The following is a 19,353-nucleotide window of genomic DNA, read 5'->3' on the forward strand; positions in this document are numbered from 1 at the left end:
CACTAGCGCCACCTGGTAAGCCCAGTAATTCCAGCAGTATGTACTATAAGGAACAAGAGTGGCCTATATGGGCCAGCAGAGGCAGCTCATGAGGGGCTCGTCCATGCTTGACCCTGGGACCAGTATCCTTGAGGCAAGAGAAGGACCCCAGTAAAGGAGATAATACAGGGACCACCTGGACCCCAAACAAGCATCAGTGTACCTGAGATGCCTCACCTGACCAGTTAAGGCCAAAGAGTGTTATCAGCCTCAGCAAAGAGGATCAGGCAGATTCAGAAAAGCAGTTGAGGTGGAGCCTGCAAAATTCTTGAGCCAGACCCCTTCATAAGGTGCCTACAGCCTGCCTGGGGGTGGGGGTGACATACAGCTGCACATAACTGTTAAGCACTTGAAATGTAACTGGTCCAAACCATGATGGGCTGTAAGTAAAAAATACAGACCGATTTCAAAGACTTCGTATGATAAAGGATTATAAAAGCTTAATCTTCTTAAATTGATTACATGGTGAAATGAAATAGTTTGGATGTCTGAGGTTTAATTAAATATGTCATTTAAAGTAACTTCCCTTGTTTCTGTACTTACTTTAATGTGGCTACTAGAAATTTTAAAATTAGATATGTGGTTTGCACTGTATTTCTGTTGGGTAACCCCAGCCTAGGCCCTGGGCTATATCCCTCCTGGCTAGAGGTTGCAAAGCATACTGACAGCCTCTCCTCTAAGACCACCTGGAGCCCAGCCCATTCCCATCACCACAGCAGCGCCAGCTTTCTTTTTCTTTGTTTCTTCTTTCTACCTTAATAATTCTCACCCTCCCCTTTCTTGGTGAGACTCTGGGGGTAGCAGAGCTGGAGACATGGGTTTTAGTTACGGCAGCCCTAGACGTGTGATTTGGGGGAATCCAGGGCTGGGGACCTGAGTGGACTTCTTTTGAACTGACCCCCTCTGCACTGAAGCATGGGGTGCCCCCAGCCTAGTCCCTGTGTTGTAGGTTTTGTCCGCTGCCACGATTGTCGCCAAGCACACCTCAGCCCTGTGCAACGCCTGCCGCATCGCCTCATCCAAGACAGGCAACCCTGTGGCCAAGAGGCACTTTGTCCAGTCCGCCAAGGAGGTCGCCAACAGCACCGCCAACCTGGTGAAGACCATAAAGGTAGGTCACTGAGCTAAGACCTCAGGAATCTTTGTAACACCGGCTGCAGGTGAGAGAGAGGCATGGCAGTGAAGCTCGGCTCCTAGACTTGCTTCTAGTGAGGGGCAACTTCTCATCTGTTCTCGTGATTTCAGTCACTGAGGAGGAGTTCACTGGAGATGGACATAGTTTTTAGGAAAAACCAACAGCCTTGGTCTCTACGAACCTTCTGCATAGTGTGTAGGGAGGGGTAAGCTATGTGTTTGTGGGGGGGACAGTTTGGAGGGGCCCTACCACGGTTGTTACATATCTCTGGACTAAGAGATAAGCTGGAAGAAGAAGGGAATAGGAAATCGCTGGGAAAATCTCTTTCATCTTTTTTTTTAATCTATTCTAGCCTATGATTTCTCTTCCATTTATAGTTGTTTAAACGTTTTCAGTGGAGCATCAACTCCTTAAAATAGAATGTCCCGTGTCGACAGCAAGTTCATCTTTGTGATCGAGGTCGTAAACAGGTGCGGGGGCGGGAGTGGCAGGTCAGGGTGCCCTGAGAGGAGGCACTTGCCGTAGCTGGGCTGTAGTGTTGGTATCTGGGCAGTCAGACTGTAAACCTGGCCTGCCCTACGTGGGACACCAAGCAGAGAGCAAGCAGCTGACCAGGTGGGAAGACAGCCACCGTCTAGACAGTTGACCCCGGGCAAAGAGCCTGCAAAGGAGACTGTCATAGAGGCAAGCTGCCAGTTCTGTGCAAACCAGACCTGCCAGAGGGAGGGGTGTCAGAGGGCTTGACTTTACTGAAGGGTTTTCACAGTCGTGGAGGTGAGGTGAGCTGCTTTGTTGCTGGGCAAGTCCTGGAGGAGCGGGGCTCCCCACCACCTATTCCCTCCAGAGGATATGATACCACGCTCCTCGTTCCTGCACTGTGCCCCCAAGCCAAGTCACTTCAGTTGTGTCCGACTCTGCGACCCTACGGACTCTAGCCCACCAGACCCCTCTGTCCACAAAGCCAGTTTAATCTTGTGGAGAAATTAGTCAACAGGCTGGGCCAAGCAGAAGCCAAGGAGAAATTGTGCAGCTGTTTAAACAGCCTTTTAAAAAAGTAAAAGGCACCTATTTGAAGACATAATAAGATCGATTGAAGATGAATAAGTAAATTAAAGTTCATGCCCAGGTGCCCCCAGGATCCTGGTGGCAGCTCACTTTAATGACCATCATGATCCATGGTATTAGAAATGAAGAAAGCTTACATTTTTTTAATATTTAATTTGAGCAAGGCCTGTTCCATATTTTGTATAGACCTCTCATTCAGGCCACACAACCAGCCACCCTGTGCTTATCATCCCCATCTTTACAGGAGGTTAAGTAACTTTCCTGGGGTGACTCAGCTAGTAAGGAGTGGATTGGAATTCAAGCCCAGATCCCCTGCTCTTTCCAAACCCGCTCTTGCTCTTGGCCTACAGAGTACACACCATGGAGAGACTAACCCCTCTCACCAGCCTGGGAAGAAATCCCTGGGTGTGTTTAGAGTGCTTGTGTGCAAGTTTGGGGAGATGCAGGGGTGGAAGACAGCTGTAGAATTGAAAAGTAGTGACATCATAGTTTGTTGCCGTATAATTTACTTACTTCAGTTAAACTTGACCATTTTCTGATCGTTTCAATTGTCAAAAAACAGGCTGTATTTAGATGGGCCAAGAAAGGGAAAAGGTAAGAAACTCTTCTTTACAAATCCTGGGAAACCTTTCTTGCCTGCCCTGTTCCTCGGTTTTCAGTCCTGACCTGTCTCCTTTAAGATCTCGTCTCCTTTTCAGATTCTCCTCACAGTGGCAAGCCCTCTTTGTAGCTCCCTGTAGCCAATGAGCTCTTGGGTTGGCCTGAAAGCTAGGCCTGTGCCTGCAGGCTGCTGTAACGTGGGGGAGATTGAGGCCTCCGCCCCCCCGCCAGTACTCCAGGGACCAGTAGCAGCGCAGGAGGCAATAAATGACCCACTCACCCCTCAGCTTGCTGAAGTGAGCTTGGCTTTTCAATTCCCATCAGAGGGCAGGCTTTGCTGAAGAAAATAAACTTTGTTTTTAATTTACTAATAGGAAAATGGTGAAGGTCCTTTCAGTGCAACATACCATACTACATATCGAATAGATTTCCTGAGTTAAGGAGTGGTTAAGAATTCTACCAAATAGAAGAACAAATAAATATTTAATTCCCTAAATGCTTGAAATGGCTGCCATCAAGGCTGCATTTTGCTCTAAATTCTGTACTTCTTAATCAACCTTATTTTTCCCTTTAAATCACAATGGTATGCCTAAGCATTGCACCTTTCTAGTCCTGAAGAAAGGGGGAAACTTCCCCCTTCCCGGAGGGGCATTGGAGAGCAGGGAGCAGATTACATCACAGTGGGTTATCAGCACCCATTAGAATGTCTGCCTCCAGGAATCATAAATCTCTACTGATGGCATTCTTTGCGATCCCAAAGCATGGCTCAGAAAGAATAAATGTGTGCACCCTCCTTCTGACCAGGCCCTGCTCTTGATGCCAGCCAAGTTGGAAGCACACGGGCCTCTAACCATGGGTGCCATCTACCTGCTTGTCCCCACATGCACCCGTGCCGGCTTCTCCCTTTCATCAGCTTCTTACCTAGCCTCAAATCAGATGTGGGGAATGGAATGTTATTTTAAATGTGCAGTCACTCAGGTTTGGATGCCAAGTAGAAGTTGTGCAACAAGGCTTCTGTTGCTCTGAGAAGCCGGAGCTCAGCCTTGCGTTTCACAGCAGAGTTGAAGCTCAGGGTTTTGCCATGAAGTACTTCCAGGGCGTCCAAAAGATACCAGGTCCAGCTCTCACTAACCAGTTTAAACTCAGCTGTAAGTATGCTTTCTTGATCATCCTTTTGTTTGAATTGGTAAAGTGGGTTTCTTGAGATAAAAAGGAGGGAGAAAAAAACCCTTTTGGGCTTCTTATGCCTTTTCTTGTTGCCTTTTCTAAGGTCAGTAGGAAGGAAGGGAGCCAGGGGTCTTGGATTCTGGTTTGAGGCATGAGCTTAGCCTCACATGTCACTTTCTAGGTGTTAGTTTTGTCACCTGGAACATTGGAGCTTTGGGATTAAGTGATCTTTAAGATCCCTTCTGGGGCTTCCCTGGTGGCTGAGCAGTGAAGAATCTGCCTGCAATGCAGGAGACCCGAGTTCAATCCCTGGGTCAGGAAGATCCCCTGGAGGAGGGCATGGCAACCCACTCCAGTACTCTTGCCTGCAGAATTCCATGGATAGAGGATCCTGGTGGGCTACAGTCCATGGGGTCGCACAGAGTCAGGCACAACTGAAGCAACTAAGCAGCAGCAGCAGCAAGATCCCTTCTAATCCTTGAAATCCATGAAGCCTTGATTCTGTTGCACATGCAGAAATGATTTCTCCCCCATCTCTGTGAGATTTTGCTAAATAAGAAAATTCAGTTGCTGGCCCAGGGTAGAGAGTGCCCTTCTGGTGGGGCCTACGCATTTGGCTCAGTGGAACTGTTGTTATGGCTGGAGTGCTAGTCATTATGTGACCTGGAATGTCTCTATGAAAACTGTCATGCCTGCCTAAAATTTACCTGTAGCCAGATCTAAGTATTCAATTTACTGGGAAGTCTCAGCCATCCCCAGAGGGGAAGCCACATTCAGAACTGAAATAACTCTCCATGTAAACAAACCATCCTTTCTGATGCTTGGTGCTTTTCCCTCTTGAAAATGAACAACAGTGCTGGATTGGAGCTTGGCATTCTAGTCCACAGTCCATACTATTCAGGGTCCCGCCCTTGACCTGCAATGGGCCACATGATTTATGATTTTAGGGCCCATGCTCAAAAAAAAAAATCTTTTCATCATCCTGTTGGTGCAGTTGATGAAATTGCACAATTAGAAAAACCATTCCTTGGAATTTACCTGGGGTAATCATCTTGACATTTTTCATAAGTTCACCTAAAGGCTGGTGACATGATCAGAAATCTGCCTTCCTAATAGACTGAGGGTGTTGTCGAAAGTAAAGAAGAAGATGGGAGGAGAGCAGAGAGGGCAAGAGTAGGAGGAATAGGTGGCACCGCCCAGAGGCTGGGCATCTTCCACTGAGCTGGAAGGGCCTGACCTCAAGCAGTCAATGATGGTAATAGTGTAAGATCATGAGAGCAGCGAGATTGCTCACTGCCACATCACCGGTGCAGTGCTGCAGGGCAGGTAACGGGTGGTGCTAACTTAACACTTAGTGAGTACATGTGGCAGTCAGAATTGAAGCCATCCATGTGAGTAAGTAGCAGGCACGTTGGATTTCCACTGGGCCTGGAAGAACCACAAAATGGGCAAGGTTGGGTCAAGGTCAGTGCCTGTCTGGTGGAGAAGGGCATGAGCAGAGGTGAGCTCTGCACAGTATTAGCAAAGATACTAAATTAACCAGGCTTATGGGAATTCCTCTGAAAATAGTAGCATGGTGGATGTATAATTACTGTCCCAAGTTGCCAAGACTTGATTGGAATATTGCTGTTATTCAAATAGCCTTTAAATCTAATCATGCCTGCCTCCTCTTGCCGTGTTGAAAAATAGAAACATTCCCATCTCAAATCCAGTTTACTTCCTAATGCTGGTGCCTCTGGCTTTTTGCTCACTAATTGTCTAAACTGACTTTTACATACTGCTCATAATGGTTACATTAAAAGTTTAGTTGGTCATTTAACAAGGAAGTATATGTTATTCTACAAACATAACTGCCTTCTCAAATGTAGCCCTTTGCTGTGAGGCAAGAGTGCTATCACTGGATTACAGACTGTTGGTTCTAACAGTCTTGGACTTGAGAATGTGGAGTCCAGGGTTGGGGAACTTTGGATCCAGGTGTTAACCCTTTGTGGTCTGGCCTGGCACGCATCACAGGCTGCTTTCCTGGATTGGTTTCCAGGCAGGCTCTCAATCGGTGATGTGATGAATCATTCCGTGCTCTGGTCACGTTGTTACTGTTCAGTCACTAAATCATGTCCAGCTCTTTGCAACCCCATGAACTGCAGTACCCCAGGCTTCTCTGTCCTTCACCATCTCCCAGAGTTTGCTCAAATTCATATCCATTGAGTTGGTGATACTATCTAACCATCTCATCTTACACCCAAGGCAAAAGGAGAAGAGGGATATGGTATTAATGCTGCTAATTTTAAAAAGAAATAAGCTTTGAAAGCACAAGATACATAGACCAAAAAATCCATATGTGTAGAGTTCAGTGAATTTTCCTAGGCTGAACACGCCTAAGTAACTGCAGCCAGAGAGACAGAATATGGCCAGCCCCCAGAAGCCCACTTGGTGCTCCGTTAGTCTCGCTGTCTCAAAAGGGTGATTGACGGCCAACACACAGAATTAGTCTCACCTGCCTTTGTACTTTGCACAAATGGAATCATATCATGGATATCATATTGTGTCTGACATCCTTACCTAAATATTACAACTGTGAGATTTGTCCATGTTTTAGGAAATAGTTCTAGTTTTTTAAATAGTTTAAAATAGTTTAAACTAGTTCTAACTCGAGTTTAAAATAGTTCTGTTTTTTCTCCATTGCATTCCATTCTGCTCGTTTCAGAATGGCAGATACAAAAGTCCTCCCTCTGTCAGTTATTCAGGGACGTCCGGGTAAACTTAGAAGTTCAAAGTGCTACACAGTGTGAAAACCTGTATTTTTATAGTTTGGGAGGGAATAGAATTAACTGGAGTGGAAATGGAGGGGCCAAAACATAGTTTCAAAAGTAGGGAAGAAAGTGACTCAGCCGCAAGGTTTGGTAGCATGACTGGGGAGTGGAGAACAGGGCACCCTTTGAATCATGTGAGCAGGGAGTTGATGGACTGTGAGGTCGGCTGGCCTGTGAGCCATATACGTTCAGCTTTATTCCTTATCATTGCTCAATTAGCCACTCCGCTTGCTGGCAGAGATCCTGCTCGTCAGTTCTTATTCCTGCTTATGAATTCACCAGACCTTTTGAGTATTCCCATTGAACCTTTTCACTGGGCGGTGATTGCCGTGGCCCAGGAGTGATCTCTGTGTCTGCCCGCGTCAGGCCCTGGATGGGGACTTCTCCGAGGACAACCGCAACAAGTGTCGCGTCGCCACCGCCCCCTTGATCGCAGCCGTGGAGAACTTGACGGCATTCGCCTCCAACCCTGAGTTTGTCAGCGTCCCTGCCCAGATCAGCTCCGAGGTAGGGAGTCTTCATAGCAACAGTGACATTGAGGCCTGTGTCTAGTTTTGTGTGGCCCTGAATGGAATGAACAGTTAAGAATTCCAGAACCCTTCTCTGTCAACACATAGGCCACTGTTATTTTGTCAGTGATGACACATGCAGTTAATGAAACTATGTTGGTATATCTCTCAAAAGGTGATGTCTTGGTTTTATATGTTGAGAATAATCTCTGGGCAGTTTAGGGCTGATTCTTGGTATATGTCAAACTCAAAAATGATGCTTAAAGATTGGACGTATTCTCCCCAAGTTCTCCCCATCCAGGCTCCATGTGAGCCAGCTTCCATGGTTCCCTTCCCTCTGTCTTGATAAAGAACATGACCTTCCTGGGTCAAACGCATTCACTTAATCTGTGTGCCCTGTGCTTGACTTCTGCTGTCTGGTCCCAGGGCTCCCAGGCACAGGAACCAATCCTGGTCTCAGCCAAGACTATGCTGGAAAGCTCATCGTACCTCATCCGCACTGCCCGCTCACTGGCCATCAACCCCAAAGACCCGCCCACCTGGTCTGTGCTAGCCGGACATTCCCACACTGTGTCTGACTCTATCAAGAGTCTCATCACATCCATCAGGTTAGTGTCTCCTTCAGAAATTGCTTGCGGCCTGCATCTGACAGGGTGGGAGGGGGATAAGCCCATCAGGACTTTTATTTAATAGCAATGTTATTGATTATTGTCATCATTTTTTTCTTCTTTACCTCTTTGGGACCAATGGTAGCACTTATCACAACAATACAAATGTTAGCTTAAGTGTCTGTTATATGGTAGATACTATTCAAGGCATTTTACCTGTATTAAATTTATGTTTATCCTAACAACCTTGTAAAGTAGATGCTGCTATTATCTCCCTTTTCCTGATGAGAGAATTCAGAAAGAAATTTAGATAACATTCCCAAGATCATCCCCAGGTCTGATTGCTTTATCCTAAGTCCTTCTAACCATTATACCATATTGTCTGTACCTAGGAGCTTAGGCAGAGAGCACCACTGTATATTTAGCAGGATTCATGGTTAACTTTGGGATTCCCCTGTGGCAATGGCAACCCACTCCAGTACTCTTGCCTGGAAAATTCCATGGACGGAGGAGCCTGATAGGCTACAGTCCATGGGATCGCAAAGAGTCTCGGACATGACTGAGCGACTTCACTTTGTACTTTTGTCCCTTGTGGCTCAGCTGATAAAGAATCCACCTACAATGCGGGAGACCTGAGTTCGACCCTGGGTTGGAAAGATCCCCTGGAGAAGGCTACCCACTCCAGTATTTTGGCCTGGAGAATTCCATGGACTGTATAGTCCATGGGGTGGCAAAGAGTTGGACATGACTGAGCAACTTTCACTTTCACAGTTAACTTACCTTGCTGATAAGACAAAAAGAATATTGTAGGTCCTACAGTAACTCTTGGCATCCCTACCCTCCTTGGTGATAGTAGGAGCCTGAAGAGTTATTCCCTGCGTAGATAAAACATTTTTGAAGTTGACCAAAGTTAATCGCCCACAGTATGGAATTGCATCCCTTTATATTTTGTCTTTCAATTGCTTTTAAAACTCAGGATTACATCAACTTTCTAATGCCTTGCGAAGAAAGATCCACTAAATATTTTAACTCCTGCCATAGCCCAGGACTTAGTGAGTAGTATGCAATGTAGAGAGCATAGTATATTTACACTGGAAATGCACTGATTTTTGTTTTGTTTTGTTTAAATGATGTTTCTATGTTTAAGCCACTGAATGGAGAATCCAATACCAGACTGTTTCATTTGCCTGGCAACCTGCCTGAGATGCAGGACAGCACCCTACCTTCCACCATAAATAAGTAGACTGAGCAGGTGTTAAATGAAGAAATGCCTGGGTTCTGCAGAGAAGCATTGCCGAGCAAAGGTCAGGGATGCACTTGCAAAAGCAATGGAAAGGGAAAGTGAAGTCGCTCAGTCGTGCCTGCCTCTTTGCGACCCCATGGGTAGTAGCCTGCACCAAGCTCCTCCGTCCATGGGATTTCCAAGGCCAGAGTACTGGAGTGGGTTGCCATTTCCTTCTTCAAAGAATCTTCCCAACCCAGGGATCGAACCCAAGTCTCTCACATTGTAGACAGACGCCTTACTGTCTGAGCCACCAGGCAAGTCTGGTGGGGTAGAAAGTAGACAGGGGCTCCTGGCCCGCTAGTGCTAGAGCCGGCTGTGGGACTTGCACTTCACGGAGCCTGTGTTCAACTTGCCCTGTCCCTTCTAGGGACAAGGCCCCGGGACAGAGAGAGTGTGACTTCTCCATCGACAGCATCAACCGGTGCATCCGGGACATCGAGCAGGCCTCGCTGGCGGCCGTCAGCCAGAGCTTGGCCACGAGGGATGACATCTCCGTGGAGGTATGTGGGGCTGTTTGGTCAGCCTGAAAGCCTGTGGAAGGACTGAAGAATCCCAGCACCAGGCTTTGGGAATGGGGGAATAGCACCAACACATTGATGAGGCAAGAGTTTCATCATTGGACCATCTTCCCCTGGAACCAGCCTGGGAAGTTGTTGGGAGGGGGTAGGGCACATGTGGAGCGGAGAACAATGCTTTGGTGAAAAAACATGTGTACTGTGGCTAAAATTTTAGAGGAAATGATTATTGTCAAAGAAAAGTATATCAGTAAGTGGAGTTACCATATTCAGTTGAATACCTCAGGAGAGAAGACCTAAGCATGTAAATTTGGAGTGCTTCCCTGTCATATTTCAGCAATGTGCTTTTTGGACTAATGGGCAAATTCAGTACTCAATGCTCTGTGTTTTGCCCATGAAGAGATAAAAGATTCTGCCCTTATTACTCAGTATTCAGAGTCACTTTGCCCTCTCTTGCCCATTATTTTGAAGTTAAGAATAGACTTTCCTACTTTGCTCCCTTGAGTTTTTTTCCTATTACTTATTACAAAGTCCTCTGATTCATACTTCTTTTTTTCCTGTGTGAAAGTGCCTGACACTCAGGTGCTTAATAAATATGGATGGTCTATTGACTGATGTTTCCTTCCTGACCTAGAGGTCATCAGCAATAAACTTTGGGGTCCTCCCTGGTGGTCCAGTGGTTAAGACACTGCCTTCCACTGCAGGGGGCACAGGTTCAGTCTCTGGTTGGGGAACTAAGATTCCATGTGTCGTGTGGGATGGCCAAAGAATAGGGGAAAAAAATGAACTTTGGCCTGTCTCTAAGCAGGGTCTGGAGTTGGTAGAACTATTTCACTCCAACTTTACCCATCTTCCCCATTTCCAAGGAAAGAAAGAAATAATATCCATTCTCATTCCATGTGGAATGTTAGAATTATTGTTAACTTATTATTAAAATAGAATATACAAAAAAAACAGTTGCTAGTCATATGTGTACAGCTTCATAGACCGCCACCAGCTAAGCACATTCTGTAACTAGCACCCTGAGCAAGAAACTGATATGATGAGCACCCCTCCCACTTGCTCTCCCATTCTTTCACCACCCTTCCAAAGTATATCCTCTGTCTTGACTTCCTCCTTGGGAAGAAAATCCCTTCCTTTTATCCGCATGTGCTTCCTATTTATACCATATTTAATTTAACAAGACAACCTTGCCTGGATATTCTTACATTCTTAACTGCAGTTACATTATGAGTGGGAAGACCAGAAGTAATTTGCTAAATAAGACCCTTGAAAGTGTGGAGGTTTCTCTCCACCCACCTCTATCACTCTTTTTCCTTTTTTTATTTTTTATCTAGGATTTTGTTTCCAAGCTTGTGGGTTAGGTTGCTCCTATCATTGAGTGAACTCTGCTCAAAGCTCGCCAGCCCATGTGCAGCATTGCTGGGTGGGAGAGTAGCCCAGATGTCCTATCTGATAGGCAGGACATTGTCACTTCTTTAGGAATCACCCCGTGCCATGCTGGCACATGCAGACCTAAAACACCCAGCGTTCTGACCTGGAAATCCTGTCTATCTCGGAAAGCTCCATGGAGGATTCCCACTGACGGATCTGATCTTTCCCACCACCAGTTAGCACTCTCCATCTTTGAATGACTCATCCCCTTCACACTTCAGAATCATCTAGGCACCTTTCCCCGTCTCTTGAGAGCACGAGTTCAATTCTTTGGGATGGAGAAGTTAAACTGTCTCTCAAACCTGAGAAGAAATGCCTTGAGGGTGCCATTTTCAACAGTGGTATCCACGTCACCAAGTACAGTGCCTAGAGCGCCTGACCTAAGCCTAGTGGGCACCTCATCTGGCATTTTCATTGTATGGTGTCTGGGAAATAGTCCTGCTTTAAGAGCTAATATCATTTTTAGGTTACCCTCCTCCCCATTCCCTGCTTAAGGGGTTCTTAGTTCTGAGGATGCAGCAACCTGAATATTCCCTCAGACCCCAAGGCAGTTCCTTCCATCTGGACGTAGTTGTTTTCCCTTATTGGAAAACCACCACAGTTCCACTTTTCCAGTAATGATGATGAATAACCCAAAATAAAGATACCACTAGCACCACTTGAGTGAGAAGCCAGTAGCAAAAGTGTTTCTAGGGCCCACCTCATGCCCCTTATGGGTAGAACTGGGGGGTCTATCCCAGGGGAACCGAGGGTCCCTGGGAGGGCTAGAGTGGAACAGTGGCTGGAGGGTACGCCCAGGCATTTTGACATCCAGTTTTTTGTGACCTCCCTTATCTTTCATGTGGGCCTTTTTAAATCAGTACAACTATGTGGGGAGCCATTGTGGGGTGACCTTGACAGATCTGTCTCCTTATCAGGCTTTGCAGGAGCAGCTGACTTCAGTGGTCCAGGAAATCGGGCACCTTATCGATCCCATTGCCACAGCAGCTCGGGGAGAAGCAGCTCAGCTGGGACATAAGGTAACAGACGCTGGGTGCGGGGACCCTGCCGAGAGTGTGCAAGAAGGAGGCGGGGGTGGCGGGGAGAGAGGATATTGATTCTGTTGCTCTTGTTCCTCAAAGGCTCTTGGCCGGTGTTAAGAGCCAGGTCAGTGCTGGCCTACATTAGCGAAAAGACTACTCAGCCTCCCTCAACAGCTTCTCCAAAAATGACCCCCTCAAGGATCTCTTTTCACTTGGCATTGAGACAAAAACTGCAGGGAACTTTTTCTGCGGCTTCTCAGATGGCACTAGTGGTAAAGAGCCCGCCTGCCGATGCAGGAGACACAGGAACCTCACGTTCAGTCCCTGGGTTGGGAAAATCCCCTGGAGGAGGAAGTGACAGCCCACTCCAGTATCCTTGCCTGGGAAATCGCATGGACAGAGGAGCCTTGCAGACTACCATCCATGCGGTCCCAGAGAGTCAGACACGACTGAAGCGTCTGAGCACTTAGCCATGGTCAGACTTTGCAGGTTACAAGGCACTTCCAGTTACTTCTTGCTCTTGATCTTCCCTGGAACAAGCCAGAGACTGAACTTGGCTTTCCTGGCCTGGTGTCTGCCATTTTTCCGCCCTGGCTGGCCAGCCTCTTCCCAGTGTGTTTAGGACACAGTGTTCCTCCACGGTTTCTGGTATTGTGTCCATTTTTAGACATGAGGAAGCGAAGCAGACTTTCAGACTTCCCCCTCAATGGCTAAAACTTGCGTGTGGCCACTCTGTCAGCCCTTCAACTGAGCACTCAGACCCACGTGGTTTTAGGCACTGCATAACGCTTTGCCTGTTTGGGGTCATTTTGCAGATCCTTCAGAGAGCATGGGCTTGTCAAGCAGCCTGTGCCTCAGCACGGAGAGGACAGACATTGGATTTTTAACAACATGCAGGGTTTCCTAGCATTTATCAGTGCCACCATCAGCATCAATGTGCAGATCAAGAAATCCAGTAGCCAAAATCGTCTCTGCAGGTATTGATTTTAAAAAATCAATATTCCTGCTTTTTCAAATTACCTAAGGGCCTACTAAGCTTCCTGCCAGTTCTAAGGAGAGGTGTTTGAGATTTAAAATGGCCAGTGTTTCTCTGCCATTTCAAGTGTGGCCAATTTCATTTCTCACCTGAGCCCCTTTATGATAAGAAAGCTTGTCCACCGGTGTGAAATGGTTTGCAAGGGTGGAAGGACAGGCCTGGAGGCTGGCGTAAAGTGTATGTGACTACTGTGGGCAGAATAAGTTTGGCAGAGAAGCTGAACTTCGTTTCAGCTGTTACTTTTATTTAACGTATTTATTTTCTGGCTGTGCTGTGTCTTCATTGCAGAGCACAGGCTTTCTCGGGGTGCACAGGCTTCGCATTGCAGTATCTTCTTCTTGCAGAGCATGGGCTCTAGAGCTTGCAGGCTCAGTAGCTGTGGGCTTAGCTGCCCCGGTGGCACATGGAATCTTCCGGGACCAAAAATCGAACCTGTGTCCCCTGCCTTGGTAGGTGGATTCTTAACCACTGGGTCACCAGGAAAGTCCCCAACAGCTGCTTTTGATTCCAGTAGGAATTTCATGAGAAAATATTTCTTAACTTCCAGGGTATCATCTTTATCTCCGCCAATATGTTGTTTGTATGGAAGGTTAATTCCTCTGTCAGTGGGTGGCCTGAGAAGAAAACTTACTTGTGTCACTTGAGTTATCAATTGATTCTTGGCCCCTTGGCTAAACAAGGCTCATCTTCCGAAAGGGAGTTCTAGACAAAGGTAGCCTATGGGCCCTTGGTCCACAGCCCTTGGTGGGCTGATGGTTAATACCCACCTGGTTCCAGTGTTTTGTGGAGGTGCTCATTTGGGGCCCAAACTCAGCAGCTTCGGTACCACTTGGAGTGATAAAGGCAGATTCTCAGACCCCACCTGGATTGGTTTCCCACGGCTGCTGTGACAAAGTACCACAAACTGGGGGGCTTAAAACAACAGAAATTTAATCTCTCACAGCTCTGGATTCCAGAAGCCCAAAATCAAGGTGTTGGCAGGGCCACAAGTTTTCTGCAGGCTCTGGGGAGAATCTGTTCTTTGCAGCTTCCTGCTGATGGTGGTTCTTGGCCTTCCTTGACTAAAACTTGGCCAATCTCTCTCCCTGGCCACTTTTTTGCCCGCTTTTCTGCCTTTCCTTTTCCTGTCTCTTCTAAGGACACTTGTCATCAGGTTTGGGCCCACCCAAGAAATCCAGGATGATCTCATCTTTGTTGCTGTTGTTCCGTCACTAAGTCATATCCAACTCTTTGTGACTCCATGAACTGCAGCACACCAGGCTTCCCTGTCCTTCACTGTCTCCCAAAGTTTGCTCAAACTCATATCCATTGAGTCGGTGATACCATCCAACCATCTCATCCTCTGCCACTTCCTTCTCCTTTTGCCCTCAGTCTTTCCCAGCCTCAGGATCTTTTTCAGTGAGTCAGATCTTTGCATCAGGTGGCCAAAGTATTGGAGCTTCAGCATCAGTCCTTCCAGTGAAGGGTTGATTTTCTTTAGGATTGACTGGTTTGATATCCTAGCAGTCCAAGGACTCTCAAGGGTCTTCTCCAGCACCAAAATTTGAAAACATCAATTCTTTGGCGCTCAGTCCTCTTTGTGGTCCAAATCTCACATCAATACGTGACGACTGGAAAAACCATAGCTTTGACTATACAGATCTTTATTGGCAAAGTGATCTCATCTTAAGATCCTTAAATATTCATGCAAAGACTCTTTTGTAAGATCACCTTTACAGGCTCCAGGGTTTGGACATGGACATACCTTTGGGAGGGGTCACCATTCAACCCACTCACCTTCCCTAGGCCTAGGGACTCAAAATTCTGTTTTATTTTAACTTCTTTGCTAACTCACGTAAGGAGGTTTCCTGTTCTGTCATGTCTCTAAGAACAGAAGGTGTTGGAGTCCTTGCCAGACTTCTTAAATTCAGAAAAAATATCCCATCCCTTTCAAACCTTTGCCCCACAATATGTGAGGAATAAGGACCCCTAGTGCTTGCTATACCACATGGAGGCCTGTGCTAAGCCTTTACATATACTGACTTAATCCCTGAGAAATCTGAAGAAACTTACTGCTATTACATTTTACCAAGGAGAAGACTAAAATGTAGTATTAATAATAGGATGGAACCTGCCTAAGATGTCTTAAAATGGACTCAGTAGGGAGGATTCAACTCTAGAGGCTTTGAAGCTACAGCTTCCTCCCCATCACCCCCCCATCCTTCCTCCCTAAGGCAGTCAGGCACGTGGTTAGCTGTGTTCACTTATGCTCAGCGCACAGCATTTTATAGTTGCATTGAAAAAATGTTCTTTTTAAAATATATATATATATTTATTTGGCTGTGCCAGGTCTTAGTTGCAGCCTGCAGGATCTTTAGTTTCAGCATGTGGGATCTGCTTCCCTGACCAGGGTTTGAACCCAGGTACCCTGCACTGAGTTCAGCCACTGGACGAGGGAAATCCCTAAAATGCACTTTCAAAATAATAAAGTGTTAGTCACTCAGTCATGTCTGACTCTTTGCGACCTCATGGACTGTAACCTGCCAGGCTTCTCTGCCCGTGAAATTCTCCAGGCAAGAATACTGGAGTGGGTAGCCTATCCCTTTTCCAGGGGATCTTCCCAACCCAGGGATAGAAATTGGGTCTCCTATACTGCAGGCAGATTCTTCCCTATCTGAGTAAAACTAATCTAGAAAACATGTTGGATTCTAGCATGTTAAATAGTTTGACTCCTTTAGTACTGACAGGACCCATCCTGAGCCCTGACTCCTGATGACCCATCACTGCTCTTGGTGGTGAGACCAGTGCCCTTCCTGGGGAAGTGGAGATGAAATCCAATGCAAACATGCAGGACTGTGCCCTGGATCGTGCAACCTGGGCCTGACACAGAGGTCTTTGCTGGAAGCAGGGAGCCTGGGGGCCAAAATCCAGCCAAGTCACATGCCTTGGCATCAATCAGTCTGCCCAGAGGATGGGGAGCCCCTTTAAAATTCATACAAAGCACCATAAGGGCCAGCAGCAGCCCTGCTCAAGTGCTTTGAAACCTATGTGTAAGATAACTGTAATTGGGGATAGAAAAGTAAGTGTTTTTTGCTGATAGTCTTATCTCACTATTAGCTTCATATATATATATATATATATAATTTTACTTTATTTGCTTATTTATTTTGGCTGTGCTGGGTCTTCACTGAGGCTCACAGGCTCTTCTTGGTGATGTGCAGGCTTCTCTAGTTGCAGCACATAGGTTTAGTTGTAGCATGTGGGATCTTAGTTCTCCACTCAGGGATTGAACCCAGGCCCCCTGCATTGGGAAGACAGAGTCTTAACCACTAGACCACCAAGGAAGTCTCACAGTATTAGTGTAATGAACATTCATATTTTGGACCCTCACCTTGCCATAACACCCCACCACCACCACCCACCTCTTGTATTTTATCTGAGTGGGAATAGATGATGGCATTTGAAGCAGGTACAGCAAAATGTTAACATCTGATACGACAGATGCTAGGTAGATGGTGAGCTTTGGTGAGCATGTCCAGTCAGCCCCGTGTATCCACAGATGCGGAAACCACAGATGCAGAGGGCCGACTGTACTACAGCATTTCATATGAGATGTGAGCATCCTCGGATTTTTGGTATTTGTGGGGATCTTGGAACCCCCTGCAGATACCAGGGGACAACTGTGTGCACCATCTACAGTGTTACCAACTGGAGACAGAGCTCTGCTGTAGCAGTGCCTAACTGTATTGATGGACTTTTTTTTTGTTCTCCCACGTAGTTGTTCAACCAGTAACTCATGTCCTACTCTTTGACCCCCTGGATTGCAGCACCCCAGGCTCCTCTCTCCTCCACTATCTCCTGAAGTTTGCTCAAATTCATATCCATTGAGTTGGTGATGCTATCTAGCCATATCATCCTCTGCTGCCCCCTTCTCCTCCTGCCCTCAATCTTTCCCAGCATCAGGGTCTTTTCCAATAAGTCAGCTGTTCACATCAGGTGGCCAAAGTATGGGAGATTCAGCCTCAGCAACAGTCCTTCCAATGAATATGCAGGGTTGATTTCCTTTAGGATGGACTGGTTTGATTTCCTTGCAAAGGACTCTCAAGAGTCTTCTCCAACACCACAGTTCAAAAGCATCAATTCTTTGGTATTCAGCTTTCTTTATGGTCCAACTCTCACATCTATACATGACTACTGGAAAAACTATATGGACTATTTGACTATATGGACCTTTGTCAGCAAAGTGATGTCTCTGCTTTTTAATACACTGTCTAGGTTTGTCATAGCTTTCCTTCCAAGGAGCAAGTGTCTTTTTAATTTCATGGCTGCAGTCACCATCTGCAGTGATTTTTGGAGCCCAGGAAAATAAAATGTGTCACTGCTTCCACTTTTTCCCCTTTTATTTGCCATGAAATGATGGGACCAGGTGCCATGCTCTATCCCAGGTTGGGTTCATCATAAACAGAACATTTTGACTGATGGGAAATCATTTTTTTCCCCAAATCCATGGTTTGGTCAAAATACTTGGGGGTGGAGGGCAGTGGGTTGACTTTCTAAAACCCTTTTGAGTGTGCCTTTACTCTAAGGCTGCTTTTCTCATCCCCCTGCTCCCCTGCCCCTCTCCTAGCCCCCTTCCTTTTGAGTCTGTAACTTGTTCACCTTTGGTTCTTTCAAAGGCTCTTCTATTCGTGAAGTTAAATCTTTGTAAAATTTGTAAAATTTTGTAAGATTTGTAAAATTCTCACACCTAACTGTGGATCTCAGGACAGATTTCTTAGCACTTCTGCTATGATCAGAGATAGACAAAGAACTTCCCAGAGGAATAAAAATCCAAGCAAGAGTTTATTCATTACAAGTACTCTCAAAATTGAAGCTAAACAAGGAATAAGGTCTGAGGATCTAATAAATGTCACATGGTGACAGTAGTTCATAACCCTGGATGTACAGCAGAGAAAAATAAAAGTGGAGTCCAGCAGATCTGCCTCTCCCTGCAACTCTTTCCATCTCTGCCCTAGTCCTCTCCCACGAGTGGTGGTGCTGTGCTCAGTCGTGGCTGACACTTTGCAACCCCATGGACTGCAGCCCACCAGGCTCTTTTGTTCATGGGATTTTCCAAGCAAGTATACTGAAGCAGATTGCCATTTCCTCTTCCAGGAGATCTTCCCAACCCAGGGATCAAACCCTCAGCCCCTGTATCTCCTGATTTGGCAGACGGGTTCTTTATCACTGAGCCACCCAGGGAGCTCCTTCTTCACCAGTGGGACCCCTAAAGGAGATGTATGTGGTATTTCTTTTTGTCTTGAAAGGTGACACAGCTGGCGAGCTACTTTGAGCCCTTAATCTTAGCTGCAGTGGGTGTTGCTTCCAAGATTCTGGACCATCAGCAGCAGATGACGGTGCTGGACCAGACCAAGACGCTCGCAGAGTCTGCCCTGCAGATGCTATATGCGGCCAAGGAAGGCGGAGGAAACCCCAAGGTACAACTCAGGATGCTAGGGACTCACTGAGGACACTGAGAAGCCATCAGAAGTTCCTCTGTATCATATCCTTCCAGGGAAGGCACCTCCCACATTTTGGATAGTGGCTTTTTTTTTTTTAGTTAACCATTTTATTATTATTTTATTATTATTTTTTGACTGTGTTGGGTCTTCTTGCTGCATGGGCTTTCTCTACTTTCGGGGAGCGAGGGCTACTCTTTGTTATCGTGTGTGGGCTTTTCATTGAGGTGGCCTCTCTTGTTGCAGAGCACAGACTCTAGGCTCATGGGCTTCAGTAACTGCAGTGTGTGGGTCAGTAGTTGAGGCTCACAGGCTCTAGAGCTCAGGCATGTGTAGGCAAGAGTCCTTGGGAAAGAAAAATATACTGTGTGGTTAATACAGGAATAAAAACCATACCAGCCGGGCACCTACTTGGTGTTGACACGCAGCTTACACAAAGCAAACTTCTGTTGTTTTCCAGTAAGTGTCATTTCCATTCCTGGTAGTTAAGTTCAAAGAGTAACATGGTGCCCGGTCACCTGTGGCATACGCTGCTGTTGCCTTGGGGACAGTAGTTTAATATGAAAGTCTCCCTCACCAGTTTGCAAGTGGAACATTTCTTCAGCCTGATGTGTCGCTCGGGTACTGTAAGTGGCCAGAGATGGTGGCAGC

General features: G+C 46.4%; 1 protein-coding gene across 6 annotated transcripts in view; it reads left to right on the plus strand.

The window, feature by feature from the left end:
* The window catches only part of TLN2 (talin 2), a 496,933-nt gene that overhangs the window by 401,272 nt on the left and 76,308 nt on the right, over nucleotides 1–19,353 (plus strand). For 5 of the 6 annotated variants that reach the window (XM_040226669.1, XM_040226672.1, XM_040226671.1 and 2 more), the window contains 6 exons: nucleotides 989–1,150; nucleotides 7,183–7,323; nucleotides 7,752–7,933; nucleotides 9,586–9,718; nucleotides 12,085–12,186; nucleotides 18,511–18,681. In XM_040226669.1, the coding sequence (XP_040082603.1) occupies nucleotides 989–1,150; nucleotides 7,183–7,323; nucleotides 7,752–7,933; nucleotides 9,586–9,718; nucleotides 12,085–12,186; nucleotides 18,511–18,681 (891 nt within the window). The remainder of the gene's footprint in view (nucleotides 1–988; nucleotides 1,151–7,182; nucleotides 7,324–7,751; nucleotides 7,934–9,585; nucleotides 9,719–12,084; nucleotides 12,187–18,510; nucleotides 18,682–19,353) is intronic. The other variant, XM_040226673.1, reaches the window with a different exon arrangement.

The sequence above is a fragment of the Oryx dammah genome, unplaced genomic scaffold (assembly GCF_014754425.2).
Source record: "Oryx dammah isolate SB20612 unplaced genomic scaffold, SCBI_Odam_1.1 HiC_scaffold_26, whole genome shotgun sequence".
NCBI lineage: Eukaryota > Metazoa > Chordata > Mammalia > Artiodactyla > Bovidae > Oryx > Oryx dammah.